Raw genomic sequence first — 22,958 nt, forward strand, 5'->3', positions numbered from 1 at the left:
GTGGCAGCTAGCGTTAACGGAAGCTCGTGTTAATTAGCGGGTTCACGCGCTTTTTTATATTTAAACCCAACTTGGTGTGTGACATAACCGGGCATCAAATTTCATTGTTTCTTTTTACATTTTTTAAGTGGGTCTTAAAATACAATATCAAGCTTAAACGAATACTGCCGAGTCAAACTGACAGGCAAAGCTAACGCTAGCAACCGTTAGCGAGCTAGGCTCGACTAGCCGCTCCGCTACTTACGATGTACTCCCGAACTTGGCTGTGGAAATTCTGCTCTCTAATAGTCACATCGTCTTCTTCCATTCTTCATATTGCAAGAACAATTAAAGCTACTGAGTCCCTACATTCTCGCCTGTACAACTGACAGCAACCAGGGTAGCAACTCCTCCTGCTTCGTCTATACTGTTCTGCATAGACTGCTCTGACTGGTTAAAGACAGTTTACATCGGAGCGACGTAAACCACCCCCGAAAAACCGCCCCAAAATAAAATACGTCATCAGCTGCCCTGGAAGGGAAAGGTCACGTGTTTCTGGGTCATCCTCATGGAGGCCCATGTGCATTGTAAGGTATTTATATGATCAGAATAGTTCAGTTTCTTTTATTTTGTGTGCTTGTAGCAGTTTACAGGCTAAGCTATCTCTAAGCTAGCTACCGTTGAATTCGTAGAAATGAAAGGGAACTGGAAGCATAAAGGTAAGACGAAGAATAAGAAGAAAGGCAATGCCGTGTTACAGAAGTACAGGGAGGCAGTGGATGTTTTCCTTAAAAGCAAAGGTGGCTCGGAAGAAGCGGAGAGTGACCAGAGGTTGAGATTTGTGAAAAAGAAGAGTCGAAAGGAACTACGCAAGGAAAAGCGGAAAATGAAAAAAGCCAAAATGAAAAGTCACTACGAGGGCAAAAACACCGTCTCTCTGCCCCCAAGTGATGAAGGAAACCCGAAAAAAGGGGCTGACAAGCATCAACAACCACACACGCAGAAAAAGAAAATGGAGAAAACAAAGAAGGAAGGGTCGAAGTCGCATCCAAGCGAGCCTAAAGACAAGTCAGACAAGTCTGAGACACCACCTCCTTCCAAGAAAGGCAAGCGAGTCAATAAGCTTCAGGAAACAAGAAAATTGGCACTTATGGAGGCAAATGAACAAGAGGACAGAGAAATAAAGAAGCTGGAGCGATGTCTTGGATTAAATAAAAGGAAAAACAAAAAAAGTCTCCCTCAGTCTTTTGTGGCTGATGGACTTGATTACATCCTTGGGGTGCTTGACTCTGGATCATCAGCTGTGGGCTTGTATGAAGATGATGATGTTGACATGGAAACAGCCAAAGAGAACTTTAAAAAGCTAGATGACTCTCAGGGGTCAGGCGAGGACCCGGAATCTGAAGGAGAGATGGCGAGTGAAGGCAGCGATGATGACATTGATGATGACGGTGAAGATGAAGATGATGACATGTCTAATGAAGAGGAAGCGGATGAAGATGAGGAAATGGAGGATGACCAGGAGGGGCTTAATGATAGTGGCGGGCCTGATTCAGAAGATGAAAAAGAAGGGGAAACAGAGGAAGAAACAGACGCTCCCGATACAAAAACGGAGACTGTGAGTGCAGATATATGTAATATCTGGTTGTTTCTATCACTTCATTAGATAATCTTGCTTACTGATCTATTAATCTAATAATAAACTAATTCTTACAATGTCAAGGTCACCTCCACAAGTGGCAAGTACGTGCCACCTCATTTGCGTAACATGGGAGATGATAAACGCAAAGCTGAGCTAGAAAAACTGAAGAGGAACGTGAAAGGTCTGATGAACAGGTAACACAATGAAGTCGATCCCCCAATGGGAATTTTATTTATATAGCACATTTCATTATATGAATCAATTGATTTTGGGTCTTTTTTTTTAAATACATGGCTGTAAATGTCTGGTAGAACAGGTCACCTACTAATCAGATGGTTGGTGATTCAATCACTGGCTGCTTCAGTCTGCATTGTTGGTCAAGATGTAAACCTCTAGTTGCTCTCAGATGAATTCATCAGAGGGTCAATGTTAGATAGAAATAATTTAAAGTGGTGAATGAGGCATATATAAAGTGCTCAGGTAGAGTAGAAAAGTGCTATATAAGAACCAAATCTATGAAAGCTAGCAGCTTGTTCCAAAGAACAGGACCACAGTACCTATAAGCAGCTTCACCACACCTTCTAACTCTGGGAAGGCTTAAAAGATCTGCAGCTGATGACATGAGAGGTCTGACTGGGTTGCAAACACTGAGCAAATCTGAGGGCCCGAACCTATTGATATGATAAAACTGCAATCACTGTCCAAAATAATGAGACCTAGATCATAAATAAGAACGAATTTTCTGTCGCTGACTTCTTGGACCAACAACATATAACAGCTAAAATAGTTAAATAATAACTGATGTGCGACGTTATAGCTCCACTGGTTGAGCAGGTGACCCGTATATCGAAAGGCTGCAGGGACTTCGTTCAATTTGGACCTGGTCCATTTCCTGAGGGTCATTCCCCCCTGCTCTCCCTACTTTCCTGTGTATTCTTGACTGTTATGTCCAATAAAGGCTGAAAACACCCCTCCCCCTTTTAAAAACAAAATGTAAAACTTGGCTACAGCTAACTGAGAATATTGATAGAAGCCTACAAAGCTCATCTTAGGCATAGGTAGGACAGGTACTCGTATAGCTCTAACCCTTTACTACAACCCACGTTCAGTCGTTTACACACATTCATACAGCACTTTATTTGCTTTTAAGTGTTTTCTAACTATCACCTACAGACTCCAGTGTAGAATATGAGCCATAGGTGGTTTGTCTTAGTTTAGTAATACTTACTCATGGTTTTAAATTTATAAATGGGTCATTTTGATGGATTTTAATCCAGGTTTTATACAGAGACTTTTCTGCAACCAACTATTAGAAGCAAACAAACATTTTATAAAATATTAATTAATCACTTCAGGAATTATTCAGTGGAAGCCTCTTGCTTGTTACCTGGTTAGTTAGATGCAGGTACTGAAAGAAGTAGGTAGTTTAAATTCCCACACATAGGAAAAACTAATGTAAGTTATTTAAATTCTGCACAGTTCATTGTTGTTTTGTCATCCTCAGGTTGAGCGAGCCCAACATGTCATCCATCTGCGGTCAGCTAGAGGAGCTGTATATGAGCTCCAGCAGGAAGGACATGAACGACACCCTGACAGAGTTGCTGCTAGCAGCCTGCGTCACCCCGACCCTGATGCCAGACAGATTACTGATGGAGCACATCCTGCTTGTCAGCATCCTCCATCATGCTGTGGGCTTGGAGGTAAGACCCCCTCCTTTGAGCCCTCAATTTGAGGTTTATGGTCTGCCAGAAATTTTCAAATAGACACAGAGGTATTTAAAATATGGCTTGTAGGCTGGTTTTACTTCCTGTAAACTTGTGGAGATGCTCAGATCTGGTACATAGATAGAAGCGTTAACACGGTTGCTGGTGTGTGTGAGAAATAAAAACCACTGACCTGATTCACATCAGCTCTTAGATTATTTACAGGAGGCTGTTTTTCTAACTGGCTAGCTTCTTTTGCACATCTCAGTTGAAAAGTAATACCCTTTAAATAAATTGGAAGGGGATCTGTAACACTGATTGTTATCTGTCAGTTTGATTGGTCTACGTCATTCTCTAAATGACATAAAACATAAATATTAAACTCAGGCCTACCAGGCAAATTTAAGGTCTGGCTATTCCAGCATGGCATGCTACAAAGACTCTTGTTTATCATCCATAGTGGAGGAATTCAGTGTGGCAATGTGCAGGGTTGTAATGCTCCTTAGAGACTTGACTGATAACAAGGTGACTGACACAGGAGTCACTACAATAGCTGGATGCAAAAGCAGGCACATCAGTGGCACAAGCAGAAAGTATGCTGAAATTGAGAGAAGTTACTGGCAACCCCTGCTTGGGGCGTCAGGGATTCGGATCCACTCACTTCCAGTAATGGGTAAAATCTGATCCAAGACAGAGGAGAGACATGGTTCAAGCTGAGATCCGGGAGTTCGAGGAGGAAGGTAGAGTGTCCTGGGCAAAAGCACTGGGTTCACAAGGAACCTGGATGAAGTGAGATTACTTGGGCTGAACTTTGGAGATTGGAGCCTTGCTCCGCTCAGTTTATTACGCCCTTCCATCACCAACAAGCTACAGAGGGAACAGAGGGTGGTAGGCCTGGCTATTCCCAGTTCAAGTAGGATGCATGGGGTTCCCTGCACAGTCTGAGTGGAACACACTCACGGCTTTTGGAATAACAGGAAGAGATAAAAAGGCAGCCATCCATAGGTTAGAGGAGGCCGCCGAGAGAGCTTCTTGTTGGCTCTAGAATAAGAGGGAGGAGGGTAACTGGGGACCAGGAGGAGGGTAACTGGGGACCAGGAGGAGGGTAACTGGGGACCAGGAGAAGATGGGCACTGACTGGCCATCACTGCTGATCCAACGACCTGAGGCTGTTGTTTTTCAGAAACACCCGATAATAGTTGAACACCACCTGACGACATCTTCTCCTGGTCGAAGTCGCTGTAGCACTATATATAGTTTTATAAACATTAGGCTGATATTTTAAGCCATGTGCTATTGGCTTAAACATTTGGGTTTGTTTATAAACCTTGTCATATATTAAATTTTTGGCACTTTTTTATTATTTGGCATATTTTTCCACACTTAAATGTTTCAGATCATCAAACAAATGTTAATATTGAACAAAGATAACCCGAGTAAAATACAAAATGCAGTTTTTAAATGATGATTTTATTTGTTAAGGGAAATAATGCTATCTAAACTAAATGTGGTGAAAAAGTATTTGCAGCCTCTTATTAAATCATTAATCTGCTGAGATTAAACACACTGGCCATAATCAGTTCATGCCTTTATACTCAAGCACACTTGGGTTCTGCAGCAGGACAATAATCCAAAACAGACCAGCAAAAACCTAGTGATGGTTTTGGAGTGGCCTAGTCAGAGTCTGGACTTCAATCTGATCGAGGTGTTTTGTCATATTAAATTTTCTTTCACATGAAAAATGCATGTGTAAAGAAATAAGAATTCAGGAAAGCAGAAAAAAAGCAGATACTTTTTCATAGTGCTGTATATTGCTCTCATGTTGATCACATATCTTATATATCCTCTCCTTTTGCAGGTAGGAGCCCATTTTCTGGAGACAGTTGTGCGAAAGTTTGACGAGCACTACAAGAACCCGAGTGGAGGCAAAGAGTGCGACAACCTGATCGCCATCGTTGCTCACCTGTATAACTTCCAGGTGGTACATTCCGTCCTCATCTTCGACATCCTAAAACTGCTGGTGGGAACATTTACAGAAAAGGACATCGAGCTGGTCCTGTTTGTGCTGAGGAATGTCGGCTTCGCCCTGAGGAAGGACGATCCTCTAGCTCTGAAGGAGCTCATCTCTGAAGCCCAACGCAAGGCCAGCGATATGGGGTCGAAGTTTCAGGATCAAACCAGGGTAGGGAGATGAGATCAGATTTTGTTTTTTTTAAACCAAGATTACGTTTTATTTCCTAACTGATCACAATGCTGTGTCATGATTTCTCAACCAAGTTTAGAAGCATTTCTGACTTGTGAAAACCCGTCCTCAGGTGCGTTTCATGCTGGAAACAATGATGGCATTGAAAAACAATGACATGAGGAAGATCCCTGGCTATGATCCCGAGCCTGTGGAGAGACTGAGGAAGCTGCAGCGGAGTCTGGTGGGTGAAAGCCATATTTTATTTGATTTTATTACCTGCATTATTAAAAATAAGTCTAAGCCTGAACTTAATCCTATTAAACATAATAATCATTCTCTTAGCCTCCACTTGTACCACCAGGTGGCCCCAGAGTGCCACTTTTATAGACTTCAACTTCTACTTTAATAGTTCACACCTTCAGGAATCCTGTCACAATATTACCAACTAATATACCTGGTGTTAACCAGCTGAGTCTTCTCATGGCTAACACCTTGCGATGCTCAGATCCACAGAAGCGCAGGGGGCAGTGACATGAAGCTGAGGGTCTCTCTTGATAGTCTCCTGGCAGCAGAGCAGGTGGGCCGCTGGTGGATTGTCGGCTCATCGTGGAGCGGCGCTCCCATGATCAGCAAGCAAGAGGACACAACCACAAAACAAAGCCCTGCTCAAGGACAGGTAGAGTACCGGAGCTGCAGAAGACATTAAATTATTATAGCAGCACTCATGTTTAAATTAGGCAGCCTGGAGCACATCTGGATTAGTGTGAGACATCTGCTTCAGATGTGTGTATATCCATGAAAATTCAACGTGGCTGTCTGCTGTGTTCAAAAATGGTAGAAAAACATGTGGGAGGCACTGATTGATTTTCAAAGAATGACTGTTTGTCTTAATGCCTTAGAAGAATTATTGTATTGGTTAGCAAAAACTGATCAATATGAGGGGTGGATATTGATTTTTTTTTTTTTTTTTTTCATGACAAAAAAATGAAAGACAACAAGTTGGACAGAAGCATTATTAAATTAGAAATTAAACGTATTCCTATAAGGATCATCATTTTGAAGCAGATCTGATGTCTAAGAGGGCCGCAGATCCTTTCAAAGGTGACATTTTCCATCTTCCGTGTGTGGCCTTGGCGTGTTCTTCACTGATGAAGCAATGGATCGTTTCACCTAGAGTAAACACACATCCAAGGATATAACCAGTTTTACAGGTAGCTTCACATCCAGTAGTTTGGATATTATTTGTAAGATCTGGGGTGTGCGTTCAGTTAAGACAATGAACAGAATAAGACAATATTTACCTAGAATAATTACTTGGTAACTGTCAATTTTGTCCTTGCAGAAGCAAAGGAGACAGCGTTTATCATGAATTTTAACCGCTCCACCACTTCATTCTGGCTCCTTCGATCATGAGAACAGTTAATAAAGAAGCAGTAAAGCCTCCCTGTGCAAACCCAAGGTTTTTCTTGGACACCCCGATGTTCGGAGTGAACGGCCTCCTCATGAGCACAGCTGAGGAGATTCTAGCAATGATGATGCTACCACAATAAACCCTTTAAATTACTCGCTTCCAAGAAGAAAACTAATAGATTTTTTTTTTCAGTTCCAACAGTTCCTGGATTTAAAATTTTCCTTCTGCAGCTAATATGTAATGTGTACATTTTGACACTGTAATTCTGACCACCTGATGGTTGCCACCATTTTTTTTTTTTCCATTTTCCTCGCCATGTGCTTAAAAAAACGTTAGTGCACTTCTAGGCAGATCAAATTAAGATAACATTTTTTCCTCCTTTCACTTAAGCATATTTGGACACTGTAAACGTGAATAAGTTGCTAGTAATCAAAAAATTAGTACCCAAACTCGTTGCCTTAGTTGACTTGAGATAGCCAAGTTAGGGGAACTTGTTCTCTGTGATCGCACAGTGCTTAGAATAACTTGATTTTTCTGAGTGAGCAATACTAAATGAATTAGTTCAACTGAGATATATGTCAATATATATCAGTTACAATACTAAATGAATTATTTCAAGTTACACATTGGCCATATGTCAGCTGACATATATGTTAGTTGGCATGTGTCATGTATGTCAGCTGATCTATATTGACATATGTCAGTTGAACTAATTCGTTTAGTATTGCTCACTCAGAAAAATCAAGTTATTCTAAGCACCGTGCACTCAAAATAAGTAAGTTGCACTAAGTTGGCTGGACTTAGTTCTTATTAATGCTTTTCTGCAGCAGTATCTCTGTTGGCCCCAAGGAGGCAGCAAGTTTCTTTCCACTCTGCGTCTATGCTGTTCATCAACATTCCCATGAGTCCGACATTTAGCCGGTTTATCTTTTTTATAGAATATTTTCAGGAACTGTACTATGATCACAGCCCTCCATTTGAATCCTTTTATATATTTTCCGCTTTGCATCAAAGTCTTAACCTGCAGCTATGTTGGGACAATGATTAACAAATAAATAAGGTACGAGGAAAGCATGGCTTCATCAGTAATGGCAGCATTTATCGTTCTATAACTGTTGTCATTGTTTTATTTTTTTTTAGTTTAGTGCCAAAGTGTTAGAGCTGGCCAGGAAACAGAGGATGAACACCGATGTCAGAAGGAACATCTTCTGTGTGCTTATGACCAGTGAAGATTACCTGGATGCATTTGAGAAGCTGTTGAGGTTTGTTTCGTCTCACATCTCTGTTTCTTTCTTCAGTTTTTGGAGTAGTTTAGCCCATTTGAAATTTTTATTTATTTTTAATTTGCTATGTTTAAAGGATGGGTCTGAAGGACAAGCAGGAGAGAGAGATTGTTCATGTTCTGATGGACTGCTGTCTCCAAGAGAAAAACTTCAACGCCTTTTACGTCATACTGGGAGAGAAATTTTGCTCACATGACCGTCGCTTCCAGGTAGCCTTATTAGCAAAACCATGTAAGACATGTGCTGCTTGTTCAATCAATGGTTATGGTAGATTATACTGTAAATCCTTCTTATATTTTAGTTTAAAAGTCTCGTAAGTTTGCATAATCAGTTTAAAAGGGTTTATTATGGGATTTAATTACCTGGCACGGGCATATGACCACCCGGTCTCTCAAACTGTGTGTGATCTGTGTGTGGCCTGCAGTTCACCTCTGCAGTGTGGGAGCCTCTGACACCTCTGGCTTCTGATTTGACTCAAACTGTGATTACAAACAATGGCGTTGAGACCACACTTCCTACTTTGCTGTCATGTAGGCCAGCAGCTCATATCGGAAACTGGTGACCATTGTCCTCATCAAAGAGCTCCAGAACGGAGCTGGTGGGAATGTTTGCTTTTCACATGTAAACTGGGTCTCGATGAGAGGGTTATCTCTTTAGAGGAGTCGGTTATTTAAGGTGCTTAATTTGGTAATCACTGATGACAGTATTGCGGATATAGTGTTGCATCAATGAGCCAGACTTGTCTTTTATTTTAAAGTGATCTTGAGCAATAGTTCTCCGAGCTTTCTGGGGAATCTTTTGTCATTGGCTGCTTTTTCACTCATTTTCAGTCAAGTTCTTGTAAGTGTTTTTAACCCACTTAAAACTTGCTTATGAATCATTCAAGCATAAAAAAAGCAGAAACGCATCATTTGTTCCCATTTCTTTGTCATTAGTAGAATTTACAGAAATGCCAAAGGTAACAGTTTTACAGGATTATAATAGTTTTCTTTTCGCACCGATGGGGTGAATCACAAAACGCTATTGGCCAAAAACTTAGGCATCATGTGCAGTGTGTCCTAAAAATTTAAGTAAACTGGACACGTGAATGACAAAAGAAGAAATGGCATTAAGAAAAAAACTATATACTGCAGATGAACAGTGTCTAAAAGGCGTCTTCTTAAGAAAAAAAAATGGTTTGGAGCTGGTTTTCAGTGGTGTTAGGGGTCATGTTAGATTTTGCTCCACTATACAGTACTATCTGGAAAGCATCTGATTGCTACCAGCTTCATTTCTCAGCATAAAAATGATCCCAAACACACTGTCAATGCAGAAAACGCATACCTAGATAACGTCCCACTGTGTGTTTTTCTATCGGTCGTAGATTGGCCTCCACAGCAGCAGCGTGGGTTCATCTTGACAGAAAAATAAAATAAAAGCCAGCTAATATCCAAAGAAGGGCTTTGAATGTTCTTCAAGAAGCCTGAAGGACTATTCCTGTTCTTTTACACAATACTATATGATATGTGTGTTTCTGGATTTAATTGTTCCTTCAAACCCTCTCTCCTTTCTCATAGATGACTTTCCAGTTCAGCCTCTGGGACAAGTTCAGGGAGCTGCCCAACCTTTCCAGCAGCACCTTTAACAATCTGGTCCAGCTGGTCACCTGCTTCCTTCAGAGGAAATGCCTCTCACTCTCCATTCTCAAAGTAATTAATATTATGTATATATTACATGTATTTAGTTGATTTTACAGATTAAATCTTTAAACCTATTCTTTGCATTAACCTCTGCTGTTTGTGCCTTTAGGTAATAGAGTTTGGGGAACTAGATAAGCCCACAGTGCGCTTCTTGCGTCAGGTGCTGACCAAACTGCTGAAAGAAACTGAGCCCGAGGAGCTGGCCAGCATATTTGGAAGGTGAGCTGCACAACATCAGGAGAGTGATGTCACACATAGCAGGGGATAGTTTAGGGTTTTCTCCATTTGATTTAGAAAGGTTGTCTCTGTAGAGTGCATGGAACTCTTTCTTCCTGTAAAGTCACCAGAGCTATGGTTTTCACATCGGTGCAGTCGGACATCACACAGAGTTTGTTGCCAGGAACTGCTGGTGCACCTCTGTTAAGAAAAACAAAATTAAGAACTGCAGCCATGACTAAAGCCCTGTGAGGCTGCACTGGGGCATAGATGTGTTAGAGCTATACCACATGGCTGTACCATCCACCTTCTATAAACTGCTATTAGCTCACACCTTGAAAGTCAACTGTGACTCTTTTTGTTTCCCTTCTGCCAGGATTTCAGGAATTCCCAAGCTAGGAATGCTGAGGGAGGGCTTGAAGCTTTTCATTGACCACTTCCTCCTGAAGAGCATCCTGTCCCAGGGAGCACCAGAGAAAGCAGCATTGCTGTCAGAGCGTGCCCAACTCGCCACCAAAGCCATGGAGGCAAAAGAGACAAAGCTAAAACTGTAAAACACAGAAACGCACACAGCAAAAACTCAAAATATGGACTGTGATGAAAAAACAAAAAGAACTGGAACAACAGAAGACCTTTTAATACAAAAACACAAACCTACTGTGTTACTTATAAAGGAAACAAGGAAATGAAGAAGATGTGGTTAAATCTAGCAGTTTGCCTTGGTGTGTCTGTGTACAATAAAGAAAGATTTTTACATTTGAAAGTTATTGATTCCCTCAGGCACACACCAGCGTTTAAAGGGTAATCCACTGTAATAAATAATTACATAATGTTCATGCTCTTGTATATTTGTTATGAAAGAAAATGTCCTGTACCTTCATGTCAAAGAAAATCTCAATAAATTAACTTTCAACTCCTTTATGTGGAAAAAGAACTGTTTTGTGTTGGCGTAAGTCTGTCTACGTTTTCTTCAGAGACTGCCCTCGGGGAGGCAGTGTGCATCAAGAGTTCATATTGCACAGTTTGGTCACCTGGGTCTATTCTTCTGGGCTTTGCTGAGTCTATTTACACCTTCCACATGATAAAGCAACTTTTAATCTGGTCTTTTTCAGCCTTAAACGTGGCTGATTGCTGCATATTTGTGTATGTCTATCCTTTTGTGGATATTTGCTGTAGGAGCAGAGAGAACCGAGAGGTGTTTACACGCCTTAATGAAATGACCTGGAGCCATGAATCTGTCCTATACTGTTCGCTAGCTGACACCAGTGCCTCTCCGCATTGTAAGCATAGCAGCATCAATCTGCTAGATTTGATACTTGCTCCTATTAATTAGCTCCGCTGGTGTGGCCTGAATCAATCCAAGACTTCGGAGCAGTACCCTGAGGTCAGGAATAGGACACTAAGGTCACCCGGGGGAAATGTTGCGAGCTGTCTCAGGTAATTTTAGAGAGCGCAATTACTTCATCAATTCAGTCAGTTGAGAATTTTGGTGGAAAAGCTTGAGAATTTGGCTGCTGAGGTGGAGATAATGGGATCAATAGGCTCACTGTGCACTCCATACACTGGCTATTGTCTGCAACCATGAGCCGGAGAGTTTCCTTCAGCCTCACCTGGTGTGTGGGTCTGACCCTCAGCTGAACTTTGATTTAGTCTGCTAAAGCAAACAGCAGAAGATAACTAACAGATCCTTCAGTAATCCCTATACAAATGGCACATAATCAGTGAGACCCTGCTATAGATTAACGCTGATGACTGCGGAGGAAATGATAACGCGTCAAATCACCGCTAGCCCTGCTTTCTGGAAATAGAGCCATGCGTAAAAGCGCGCACACGAGGATTATTAAACTGCCTCAGAGGCCAAGTCGGATTAATTGAGATATACATAATATAATAAAATACGTGGTTTGTCTGAAAGAGGGTCAGGCTAGATATCAACACATTAGCAGTCGGTGAGATTTGAGGGTGTCCACTCATTTTCACCAAAAACTAGGCGCTAGATTATTTGGCCTGCACACACACACACACACACATATATATATATATGATCTATGATTACAATTTATAGCTGTTAGCTCATGGAATTTAGATGTTACACGGATTAGAATATATTCTTATTATTAAACTATTATTGCTCAAAATATTTGCACCAATACTGCCCATTTTCCACAAACGCGCATCCTGTGAGGTCAATAGTCAATTATTTATATTTTGTTAAGCTGAGTTTATGAGTTTGAATGATTTCAGTACTGAAAATAGTGCCTGAGCAGCCATGTTTGTCGCTTAACACGCCTTTAAAACGCTTTATTAATACGAGCCCATTGCTAGTGTGGTGTGAAATGTTTCCTCCGTCTGACTGCCTCCTTGCTGTTTGCTCACACTGCACGTTTGCACAGATCTGACAGCGCTATTAACAGTAATTCCCATGACCCGACCTGTCAGAGCAAGGAGGAAAACACAAGCCTCTGTCCGGAAACACACTGCGAGCAAAATCATAAATCAGAGGGAGTGCGTTTGCAAGAAAGAAAATAGTTTTATATAGGAAAAAAACCCCAAAACACTTTATTTCACATTGTTTGCCAAGACGCTAAACAATAATTTAGCATGCAGATGTATTATAAGTAAGATGTATTATATGTACGTTTTATAAATACAGATAGAAAAATAAACATAACATTTTTCCAGTGTGATATGGCACCGAGGAAGTAAAACATCACAAAGAACAAAAATAAAAGAGCCACTATTAAGTGTAAGGGATATAGGATAGGATATAATTGAAAGATTATTGCTGATAAACTAACCATCACAGCAGGTGGATATTGCAAAATCCTGAGCCAGTTTACAGCGTTTGCATATAACCATGCAATAGGCTACGTCACAGTTTTACCTATAGCCGGGTGCTGCACGATATAAACCGCAAATCTTCTGCTTTATTGCTTGTTTATGACACGAGGGTCTAATCTTGACCTACATTTTATTATTTTCATAACAAAAACAAAAATCTCCACAATTCCAAGTAGGTGATTAGAGGTTGGATTACATGCATCTAACTGCATTTTACAGCGAAAGCCCCCCCAGAGTCACTAGAAATGGAAAACGCTGCCTTCGCCCTTTTGCTCCAAGCTTCAAGGCTGCGGACTTATGTCACTGTTGTGATTCCTCTCGTCGTCCGAAGAGCAGTCTGACGAGTTGTACAGGAAATTTTCGCCTTCGTCGTCGTCACTGTCCCTGAAATCTCTTATTCTGCCATTTTTTGAGTCCGTCTTGCTGTGATAATCCGACTGTTCGAGTCCGTCTGATTTCTCTTGGCCGCCCTTGGAACCTTTCTGCTTCTCGGCCTCCTGGGCGGCCTGCTCTTTTGCCTTCTTGCTTCTCTTCCACTTCATGCGTCTGTTCTGGAACCAGATTTTAACCTGGAAAAGGGCAGAATAAATGATTTAAACTGGTGTGAAGGAAACTTGGGCAACAAATCGTCAACTTCTCCCTATCCTTTAATTTTCTACCACACTCAGTGTGCAATATTAGCCTATGCATGAACTCATAAAATTCTCCAAAAATACTAAAAATAGCACAGGAATGAAGGTGCTATCGGCGCGTAAAAGTCACCCGTGCGCCTGACATTGACCTTTTGGGTATTGCAGTCATCCTTCCGCCTGAAATGTAATGCAGTGTTTCAAAATATCTGTAGAATATAGTAAAATCAGCTTTAATCGATATATATATATAAAAAAAATTTAAGTTAAAAGATTTTTTTAAAGCCGAATTTCCATTCTGAGAGTTTAGAAACACCAGTTGAAAAATTAAGTTATCATAACTTAAAGTTATCATTCATATACATGCTAGAAAATATTTTTTCATATCAAATACTAAACACAAACTCTTTCAATCATTCTGCAAAATTCTAGTTTTTATATATATATATATATATATATATATATATATATATATATATATATGTGTGTGTGTGTGTGTGTGTGTGTGTGTGTGTGTGTGTGTGTGTGTGTGTGTGTGTGTGTGTGTGTGTGTGTGTGCTGTCGTGCAGTCATGTTTTACCTGAGTTTCTGTCAGCATGAGGGAGGTGGCCACTTCAAAGCGCTTTGGTCTTGACAGGTACTTATTCAATTTGAACTGATGCTCCAGTTCCAGCAGCTGCTGACTCGTGAATGCAGTTCTTGGTCTTCGGCACTTTCCAAGTAAGTTGGACTGCGCCTGAGCTGCATGAATATATATATTAAAAAAAAGAAGTCAGCTTTCACACATTCAGCAATTTCTGTCATGCATTTTATGTAAAGAAAGCCATCATATTCAAATATTCACAATCATCAAAGAGGATACTTTGAAAAGAAAAAGAGGAGTCGGCAGTATAGGCTATTTATTATGCGTCCTTGTTCTCTCAAACAGCAAGCTTGTCTCGCCATCAATACATCCACAGACAAGCTATTTGCCACCCAGTTTTGAGCAAATCTGTTAAAACGAGCAGAAACAAAAAGGCAGTATCTGGTGAGCAAATAGCATGTCGACTGTGGGTTTCACACTCCTCTGCCACTTTCCCACTGTCCATTATCTGTCCATTTTAGTTCCTCTATGAAAAAGCATCAGTGTGTCACGCACAGTTCCCTTCAGACGATAATATCTGATAGAAATTGTGCACCAGAAATTCCCAAATCGAACTTTTTTTCCAAGTTAAATCACAGTTTATGGGCATCTAGGCCAGCATTATTTTTACTCTTCAAGATATTCTGATAAACAAGATATAAAGCAGACTACACCACAACCAAGGGCTGAATAATATTTTGGGGTTTTACTCAAAGTGAGGGATTTGAAATTGCCAAAATATTGTGTCATGAAACTGCTACTCACAATTAAAGTCAGACATTTTGGGGAGCATCATCCCGGCCGTGGAGACCCGGAGCCAGTGGTCCAGCTGGAAGGTGCTGGCTGTCAGTTTAATGGGATCGCTGGTGTGGTGGTGATGAGAGCCGTGTGGATAGGAGTAGGACAGGGCAGGGTGTTGGCCTGTAAGCGCAGCAGCCGAGTAGGTGTACATGGGATGACCGTAGAGAGCCTGTGCTGGAATCCCTGCCGTGCTCTGCGGATGTAATCCAACCATGCTGTGCGGGCTGTTGAGGAAACCCGGTTTGGGAATCAACCCGCAGGTGGGAATCCTCGGCGGAGACGGCGTGTCGGCGCGTAAAGAATCGGCACTGGTGGTCAGCTCCGCGGCTGCCACACTTCCAGACGATGGGATGGAGGAGGAGGAAGACAGGGAAGTGACAAGCGCCAGCGGCGAGGTCTGCGCCTTGGGTGTATCGACTGCTAAAAGCGCGTCAATGCGAAAGTTTTTGGATTTCTCCATCGGTGACCCGGTGCGCGTCCTTCTCGCCACTGCTGCTCAGACTGAAGGAGAAGCCACAGCCGTTTCCCCACCTCTCTAAAGTTATGATGGGATCCGGAGTGTGTGAGAGGAACTCCGTGTCACACTTAATTCCTGTCAGAAGGAGGCGATTGGTGCAGTCCTCTGGCAGGGGGCTGTCCGAAGCGTCACTGCGCACCCAACAAAGCCTCCCTGCTGTAAGCACGGCGCTGGCAGAGTTACTGTTTCCATAAAATATTGCCATTACTGAGGGAAAAAACGATGCAGACAGAAATATTTTTCTGTTTTTGGTCAGCTGGATGCTAATTTTGCTTATATGCGCAATTCTTCAGCAGCAGGTTTAGGCTGGCATGTTTCCAGTGTGACTATTTATAAAATACAGGACCTTCTTCGATTAGAAGTGAGCTGGTAGTATTGGTTTAACTTTGAAAGACAGCAAATATATATTTATATTTAAATATATTATTTCATTAGAAACCACGTATTAAAATCCCTGTTTTCTTAGAATTGAGCGAATACACGCATTACTACTGCAAGAGCAGATAAAAATAGAACAATTCCGTTTCCAGAGGTGAGCTCTGTCTTTGGGCCTGCATGCTTCATGGTTCATTTGAGGACGGGACATGGTTTAGCCGAAGCAGAACAAAACAAAGCATACTTACGATAGCCGTGATAATAAGGGGGGATATTACGAAGCGCATAGGTCGAGTTGGATTATGACGCCAACTCAATTTTCAGACCTTACACGTGAAGTGATTTGTGGCTGTCTTGACAACAGTGACCCATTAAATTCAGGGGGAAAAAACTGCATAGGCAAAAGTGAGCCACATAGGCCAACAGGGAAATTTAAGTAAAAGCCCTCCTTCTGTCGCTCCAAAACCTGAAAGTGACTGACGCACAGCGACACGTTACAATGGCGCTATGCATCTGAATTAATTAGGTCCATGCGTCTCTGCTTGTAGCGTTTACGTTGTTGATTTTTATAACTTATTATTAATTGTAACCTTAAAAAATAGAATCCCTGAACTGTGACGAATAATACGGATGGTTTGATGTTTTTTAAAAAATCAACAAGGAGGCATCGACAAATTTTGCATTTGAAAGCCTTAAAATGTGATGAGGAGAGAGATGTAATCGGCCCGTGGCTCCGGGTGACGTGGGTCTAATAAGCCACTTAAAGTTAATGGAAGAGGAGGTCAAAATGAGAATTATTGACACCCCGTTGCCCTTAACTGGTCTACCAATAAAGCTGATTAGTTTTTGTCAATTCATCAGCTAACCGCACTCCGGGGACGTTTATTTGCTCGGGGGAAATCAACAAGTCACCGGGTAGTTTTGAAGTAAAGGATCGCCATTTAATTGTGGACCTTGATGATCACGAGCAATTACAGAATGATAAGGGGGAGATTGATGTGGGTGTGTGGGACGCGGGCCTGCGTGGAAACGTGGAGGAGAGAGGAGGTATGACAGAGAGGAGACGATCAAATGCGCTTCGAGCATTTCTGCGAGAAAATGCGCAGATGTTGACGATGTGAAGATGTTGTACTAGAGTCTCGAATGTATTGACTTGTGAATATTTTACCAAAATGTTTCTGAAAACAGCGCATTAAAAAAATCAATCCAAATATCCGGTCCAGATGCCCACAGCAACTCTCGTTCAATCTGAGCAGGCATTAAAGAGGGTGGTTTAAAATTATTATGATATTGCCATGGGTTTAATTAACATCTCCACCTCGGAATATTTAGCAGATGCGAGTTGCCGAAACACAAGTTTTCTTTTGCATATTCCTCAACGATTAAACGCACTTTATCAGCCTTCTGTCTGATTTTTTACAACAGCCGGACTCTTATTCTGCGCCTTGTCCCTCACCACGGGTTTAATTTCATTAAGGAGCCCACATGAATATTTCTATTAAAGCAGCGGTGAAATATGGAGCCATTTAGTATTGGCCTTCGCCGATCACGCAGATTTATAGCTCCTTTTCATCACAGGGAGAAAATTAATAAGGAGCCCAATGGAAACTGACCCTAAAACCCTTTTCTTTCCTGAAAGCTGTTAATTTGCTCCGTAATTACTTTCACAATTAACTAAAATACAAATCAAAGTGACAAATCGAGATAGTTTATATATTAATTACCTTTGGTAAATGTGTTCATTATGAAAAGGCGGTTTAAAGGAACCCGCCCTGTCTCTTTTAACGCAATAAATGCAGAATTCGCTCAAACTGGCAAAACCGGGAATTTTATACTGATTTTGTACAATTTCCACGACATTTGTTTTCTATTTAAGGGAAATCTTTGATGTCGGTGTCAGATATATCAGTGCAATTACGAGTGAGCGACTTAAAATAACACCAAGGATCCAACCCCTTTACTAAATTCGATATCGAGGTTTTCAGACAAAAGTGTTACACGGTGAGCCTGAAGGCGCAGGCAATTTGTTGACATGTGCCAAAAGGGTAGTACTTCTATTATACACTACTATGCATTAGCGGTCATATAGATATATTTTAGTACAATTATATCCATATCCGACAATTATTGTCAGTGTTCACACTCATTATCCAGTCTAATGACGACAGGAAGCTTCTTATGACCTTTAATTCGTGATTGTTATTTTAACACAAACATCATAAATGATAATAATAAATATTAAAAAATAATAATAACAATAAAATATTCATTATTCGAGCATTTTACACGTTATTTCTTTAACTTAAATCTAATTTATTTAATTTCGGATTTGGCGTCTCCCTGCACAATTTTAATACAACATCATCTTTTTAAGTCAATTCATGCGACCTATATAGTTTGTCTTTAACGGCTCTCATAAATACCTCAATCTCAGACTGCATGTGCACTTTTCAAAACCACCACAAAGCTACTGTGCCGTTTTATGAAATGTTCAGAGTGGGGAGGTTTTTGCTCTTTGTTTATTAAAACAATGATGACATTCAGAGACTTGCGTGTCCCTTTTACACGTTCTGTTGGCTCTGTTAGGGGAATTGAATCATATGGTATTATTATCATTAACAATCATCGACAGTGACCTTTTGTGTATTAAAGTTATCTTTCACCTTCCACACGAAATTTGCCAGAGTTTCAAAGAAATCAGCTGAATCAAAAAGTTTGTCTAAATATATGAAAGGTCCTCAAAGCAGAATTTCCATTCTAAATGGAAAAATGAGGTTTCACTACAATTTTTAATTTAAATGCTTAAAATATTTTTTTCCTCATATCAAATGTGCAACACTTGGTTTTTAATATCAAAAAATTTGTGCATTTCAACAGTTTGACCAAAAAATAAACAAAAAACAAATCTGATCTATGTGCCATGTGCGCAAATTTTTTTTTATCTGTTGACTCTACTAAAAGAATTTAATCTTATTATTCTTATTATGAATGTTAGTCTGACATTTTCAGTAATGTTAGCCTTTCTGATTATTAAAAGCACTGATATTGGGAAAAAACAGGTGTGAGATCACAGAGGTACAGAGTGTAGAAGCAACACGACCTCTGAACCGCATTCACAAAAATCATGTTTGTGTAAAACTAATTTCAGTATTTTTGAGAACAAAAGGTATTTCTTCAAAAATAAACATAAGATTAAAAAAGGTGCATGCCAAATTACTGGAAATTGTTGTCAACATTGTTATTTAAATGTACTTTTCCTGTAGAAAATCTACTTTTCCGGGAGTTCGTTTGAGCTCAGATAAAAATAAGCACAGTACAGTTTCAATGACCAATCATGCAGTAACACTATTACTAGAATAGCAGCAGGGCTGAGGTCATCAGAAGCCTATATATGGACCAAAAATAAAATTCAAAGCAGAACTCTCCTCTGGTTTTAATTTTGCTTTCTCTATATCAATGGTAAGGATAACTTAAGGATAAAAAGTATATATTTATTAACATTGAACTATTAATTTCCTCTTTAATGATAAAATTCCTGAAAAGTCCAGAGAGTTCACAGAAAAACTGAAATGTAAGTATCTTTATTTTTATCACATTTTCCATGTGTTTCCAAAAGTCTTTTTTCCCCTCCCCTCTTCATGTATGTACAAGTCCCGGAGAAAAAAACAAAACAAAACAGGATAAAGTCAACAAATGTATAAATATCTAACAAAAAAACCAAAAAACAAACATTTATTTTGGTGTTTCTGAAGCCCATTGAGCCAAACTGGCGATCGACACAGGACCACTTACAGGCAACTAATACAAACAGTCTTTTAATATATGCAGACATCCTGAGGTCTAACAGGAACAAAACACACCTAAACTAAATCAGGATAACGACGCAAGAGAAGTAAGCTTAAAAAAATACACAACAGACAAAGAATGACCAAAATAAAACAGGAAATAAACAAATATGAAGACAAATAATTTATAATAAGGAGAAAGGAGGCAGGATAACTGAAATAAAAAAATATAAACAAACTAAAACCATGAAAATCATGCAGAACTATTAAAACAAAAGCTCAAGAATAACACATGGAAAGCAAGTCCACAGCTTTAAAACACTGTCAAAAAAAAATCCAAGGACCATGACAGCCTCACTGTTAGTACTGTGTCAGGGTATACCACACCTTTCACCCAGCGACAGCTGGGATAGACTCCAACACCTCTTGAATGAGATAAGTGGATGATTTATGTAGTTCAGAGCAGGTATTACAATATAAACACAACACCTGATGAAATCAGTTGACTCACAGACATCCCAGATATAAATAAACATGTGCATCAATGCCTCATCAGGCTGGTTTTGTTAACAGATATGACCAAACTCAGGATATTTCCTCTTTGATCTTTTTGCCCTCAGGGTTCCTCAGGCTTCAGTGACCTGCTTCATGAAGCTAGTCTGAAGTCAGTTAATTCACTCCTTAAATTTTTTTCTTCACTTTTTAAAATTAACTTTTTTCAGCTATCATTCTATTGCACGTGATATCATTTACCATATAGTTGTCTGCTTTCAGTTGTTTTGGTTGCCATTAGAGGTCACCCCAACATCTCACCCCATCCCTAGTATCTTTCGTCACACTGACCCTCTGCATGCCTTCCTCTTTTCCTCCTACCTGGCAACTCAAAATTCAGCATCTTTTATCCAGTATCTCTTGTCCACATATCCCGTCTCTTCTCTGCACATGTCCAAACCATCTTGGCCTCTCCTCTCTTTGTGTCCAAACTGCTCAACCTGAGCTGTCCCTTCAACATATTAATTTCTAATCCTGTCCATCCTTGTCACTCCCAAGGTAAATCTAGTATTTTCAGTTCTAAACAGCTGCAGCTCAGTGTCTTGTGTTTTCATCAGTGCAACTATCTCCAAACATTAAACCCCAGGAGGTCTCATGTTCCCTTTAACTCTTGGTGCTATCATTCTGTCACAAATCACCTCTGACACTCATCTCCACCTGCCACACTGCCTTTCACTCTGCCCAATGCTTTAAAAAAATTCAGTGTTGTCCAATCATATTTTTTTTTCTAATAATCTGTATTTGTTTTGGCCCTTACCTTAGTCTAAGTTTTATTGTTTATTTTAATTACCTAAAATGGTTAGCTTTAGTTAACTTTAATGACCTTGGTTCATGTTTCCCTTACTTTAGAGGACACTAACCATAATCTAAACATCTATCCCAGACTCATCAGGTTAAAAGTTAATGGTGTTTTTTCGTGTTTTTTCCCTAAAAAATACACGAAGGTCCTCGCAAAATGACAAATTCAACCCAAACACACACTCATGCTGTAGCCCGAGAACCTTCTCAATGGCTCTAGTAGAAGGGCGGGTCTTAGAGACGGTATTGACAGACATTCTGTCCAATCAGCTGCCTCGCTTTGCAGGAAGCGGATGCAGGCTGCTCTCCGGTGTTGTGTTGATTTCTAGAGAGAGCAGGAAAAGAAGACTTGACGTTTGGAGAAACGTAAACATCCTTCTCAGTGTTGTAGTGTCTGTCTCACTTCTTAGCTCAAAAGTCGAAGGTAAACGATTCATACATTGCTGCTTATTTTTCTCAGATGTGTGTCCTTCAAAAGAAATGATGTCAAAAGGACATGCGGGTAGGGTAGGAAGACACCCCCCCGGAAAGTTAGCCTGCCTCAGCGTTTAGCTGCCCAGCTAGTTAGCTGCATTGCTAACGTCAGCAAAATCATGCTGCTTGCACATACGTTGTCCTTGCTACGAAATGTCACGAATAAATGAGCTTTAATATGGTGTCTCATTGTTGGGGTCGTTTAGAGGAAGCAGGCTTGTTAAAGCCCCTAGCAGCTGCTGAGTCATTAGCTAACCGGCTAAGTTAACCGGTTAGCTAACTATTGTTGCATTCAAACTGAAGGTCTGGCTGAACTTGACCTCCTGTGATGTTGTTCAACTGTTGTCCGCTTTGACTGTTCATAATCGTTTAATTTTGCTACTAAAAATATGGCCTGCAAACGTAGCTTTATAGTGTCGTGGTCGGAGAAACTGTTAGCCGAAGTTAATTGTTTATAAGTTGGCAGTCAAGTCATCACGACTGGTCTGTTTCATTTTCTCTTTCAGAAATTAGAGTAAGCCTTCGAGTCAGTCAGTCCATGGAAAAAATCTAACGATGTTCAGCTTTGAGGGAGATTTCAAGACAAGACCCAAGGTGTCCCTTGGAGGAGCGAGTAAAAAGGTAAGTGGCATCTCAAAACTGGGAATACATCTGCTGCCATTAACAAACCACACATAGCTCTATGCTTAACAGATGTGGTTAAAACGTGTTGTTGTGTTGCATTTTTATAATAATCTTTGTTGCTTTTCAGGAGGAGAAGGCATCACTGTTGCACCGCACTCAAGAAGAGAGACGGAAAAGAGAAGTAATGTCTCTTCTGAAGTCTTTTGTTTGTGCCCTTTAAAATTTTGCAGCTCATACTATTTGCAATTTTGAAAAGTCAGTTCTTTCATTGTTTCACCCAGCTTGGTCTTGCAAAGAAACATGAAATATTAATGAAAAAGGAGTATATTTGTTTGCGTTCATAAATATAAACGTCACATTTCTTTGTGACAGTCAGCATGACGTTGAAACTAGTGTAGTGCTGCAAAGCTTTTTTCTCCTTGATTTCTTTTTCTGTATATCACACTTACATGCTTCAGATTAATATTAAACAAAGGCCCAAGAAAATACAGAATGCAGTTTTTTTTTAAAGTAGTTATTTCATTTATTAAGGGAAGAAAGTTATCCAAATCTGTCCATATAGTATGTCAAAAAGCAATTGCCCCCTAAACTTAATAACTGGTTGTGCTACCATTGGCAGCAAGTAGCACAATCAAGCATTTGTAAATTTTGCTTTCATTTGCTCAGGATGAAAGAAGACGACTGAAGAACGCCATTATCATTCAGTCCTATGTACGCGGTTACCAAGACTTGAAAAAACAGGTATGTCTGCAAGCACATTTCATACATTACATAATTCTAGTGACATTGCATGCGATGACATGTGAAACCCTCTAACTTGCAGCTGGCTAATGAATGACACC

At 40.3% G+C, this 22,958-nt stretch overlaps 4 protein-coding genes across 5 annotated transcripts in view; 2 read left to right on the top strand and 2 right to left on the bottom strand.

The window, feature by feature from the left end:
- Nucleotides 1–587, bottom strand: part of lmbr1 (limb development membrane protein 1) — a 43,250-nt gene extending 42,663 nt beyond the window's left edge. The window contains exon 1 of one of the 2 annotated variants that reach the window (XM_086306431.1): nucleotides 245–587. In XM_086306431.1, the coding sequence (XP_086162557.1) occupies nucleotides 245–307 (63 nt within the window). In that variant the 5' untranslated portion in view covers nucleotides 308–587. The remainder of the gene's footprint in view (nucleotides 1–244) is intronic. The other variant, XM_086306432.1, reaches the window with a different exon arrangement.
- On the top strand, nucleotides 231–11,014 carry nom1 (nucleolar protein with MIF4G domain 1). The gene is made up of 11 exons (XM_086306429.1): nucleotides 231–1,597; nucleotides 1,703–1,815; nucleotides 3,126–3,321; nucleotides 5,183–5,506; nucleotides 5,640–5,750; nucleotides 6,015–6,185; nucleotides 8,061–8,182; nucleotides 8,280–8,412; nucleotides 9,760–9,891; nucleotides 9,992–10,101; nucleotides 10,475–11,014. The coding sequence occupies exons 1-11, from the start codon at nucleotides 674–676 to the stop codon at nucleotides 10,650–10,652; spliced, it is 2,514 nt and encodes an 837-aa protein (XP_086162555.1). The 5' UTR covers nucleotides 231–673; the 3' UTR covers nucleotides 10,653–11,014.
- Nucleotides 11,015–12,754: 1,740 nt separating this feature from the next.
- mnx1 (motor neuron and pancreas homeobox 1) lies at nucleotides 12,755–15,533 on the bottom strand. Its single transcript, XM_086305162.1, has 3 exons — nucleotides 14,956–15,533; nucleotides 14,149–14,309; nucleotides 12,755–13,508 (listed from the first exon to the last, which is right to left on the bottom strand). The coding sequence occupies exons 1-3, from the start codon at nucleotides 15,449–15,451 to the stop codon at nucleotides 13,221–13,223; spliced, it is 945 nt and encodes a 314-aa protein (XP_086161288.1). The 5' UTR covers nucleotides 15,452–15,533; the 3' UTR covers nucleotides 12,755–13,220.
- Nucleotides 15,534–21,302: 5,769 nt separating this feature from the next.
- ube3c (ubiquitin protein ligase E3C) overlaps nucleotides 21,303–22,958 on the top strand; it is a 29,362-nt gene continuing 27,706 nt past the window's right edge. Inside the window, exons 1-4 of the mRNA XM_086306436.1 lie at nucleotides 21,303–21,442; nucleotides 21,999–22,113; nucleotides 22,244–22,297; nucleotides 22,783–22,857. Coding sequence (XP_086162562.1) covers nucleotides 22,048–22,113; nucleotides 22,244–22,297; nucleotides 22,783–22,857 — 195 coding nt within the window. The 5' untranslated portion in view covers nucleotides 21,303–21,442; nucleotides 21,999–22,047. The remainder of the gene's footprint in view (nucleotides 21,443–21,998; nucleotides 22,114–22,243; nucleotides 22,298–22,782; nucleotides 22,858–22,958) is intronic.

The sequence above is a fragment of the Aulonocara sp. 'chitande type north' Nkhata Bay genome, linkage group LG9, assembly GCF_057382095.1.
Source record: "Aulonocara sp. 'chitande type north' Nkhata Bay isolate Kocher_YH1m ecotype deep benthic linkage group LG9, A_spYH_male_GT1.1, whole genome shotgun sequence".
In the NCBI taxonomy this organism is placed as follows: Eukaryota; Metazoa; Chordata; class Actinopteri; order Cichliformes; family Cichlidae; genus Aulonocara; species Aulonocara sp. 'chitande type north' Nkhata Bay.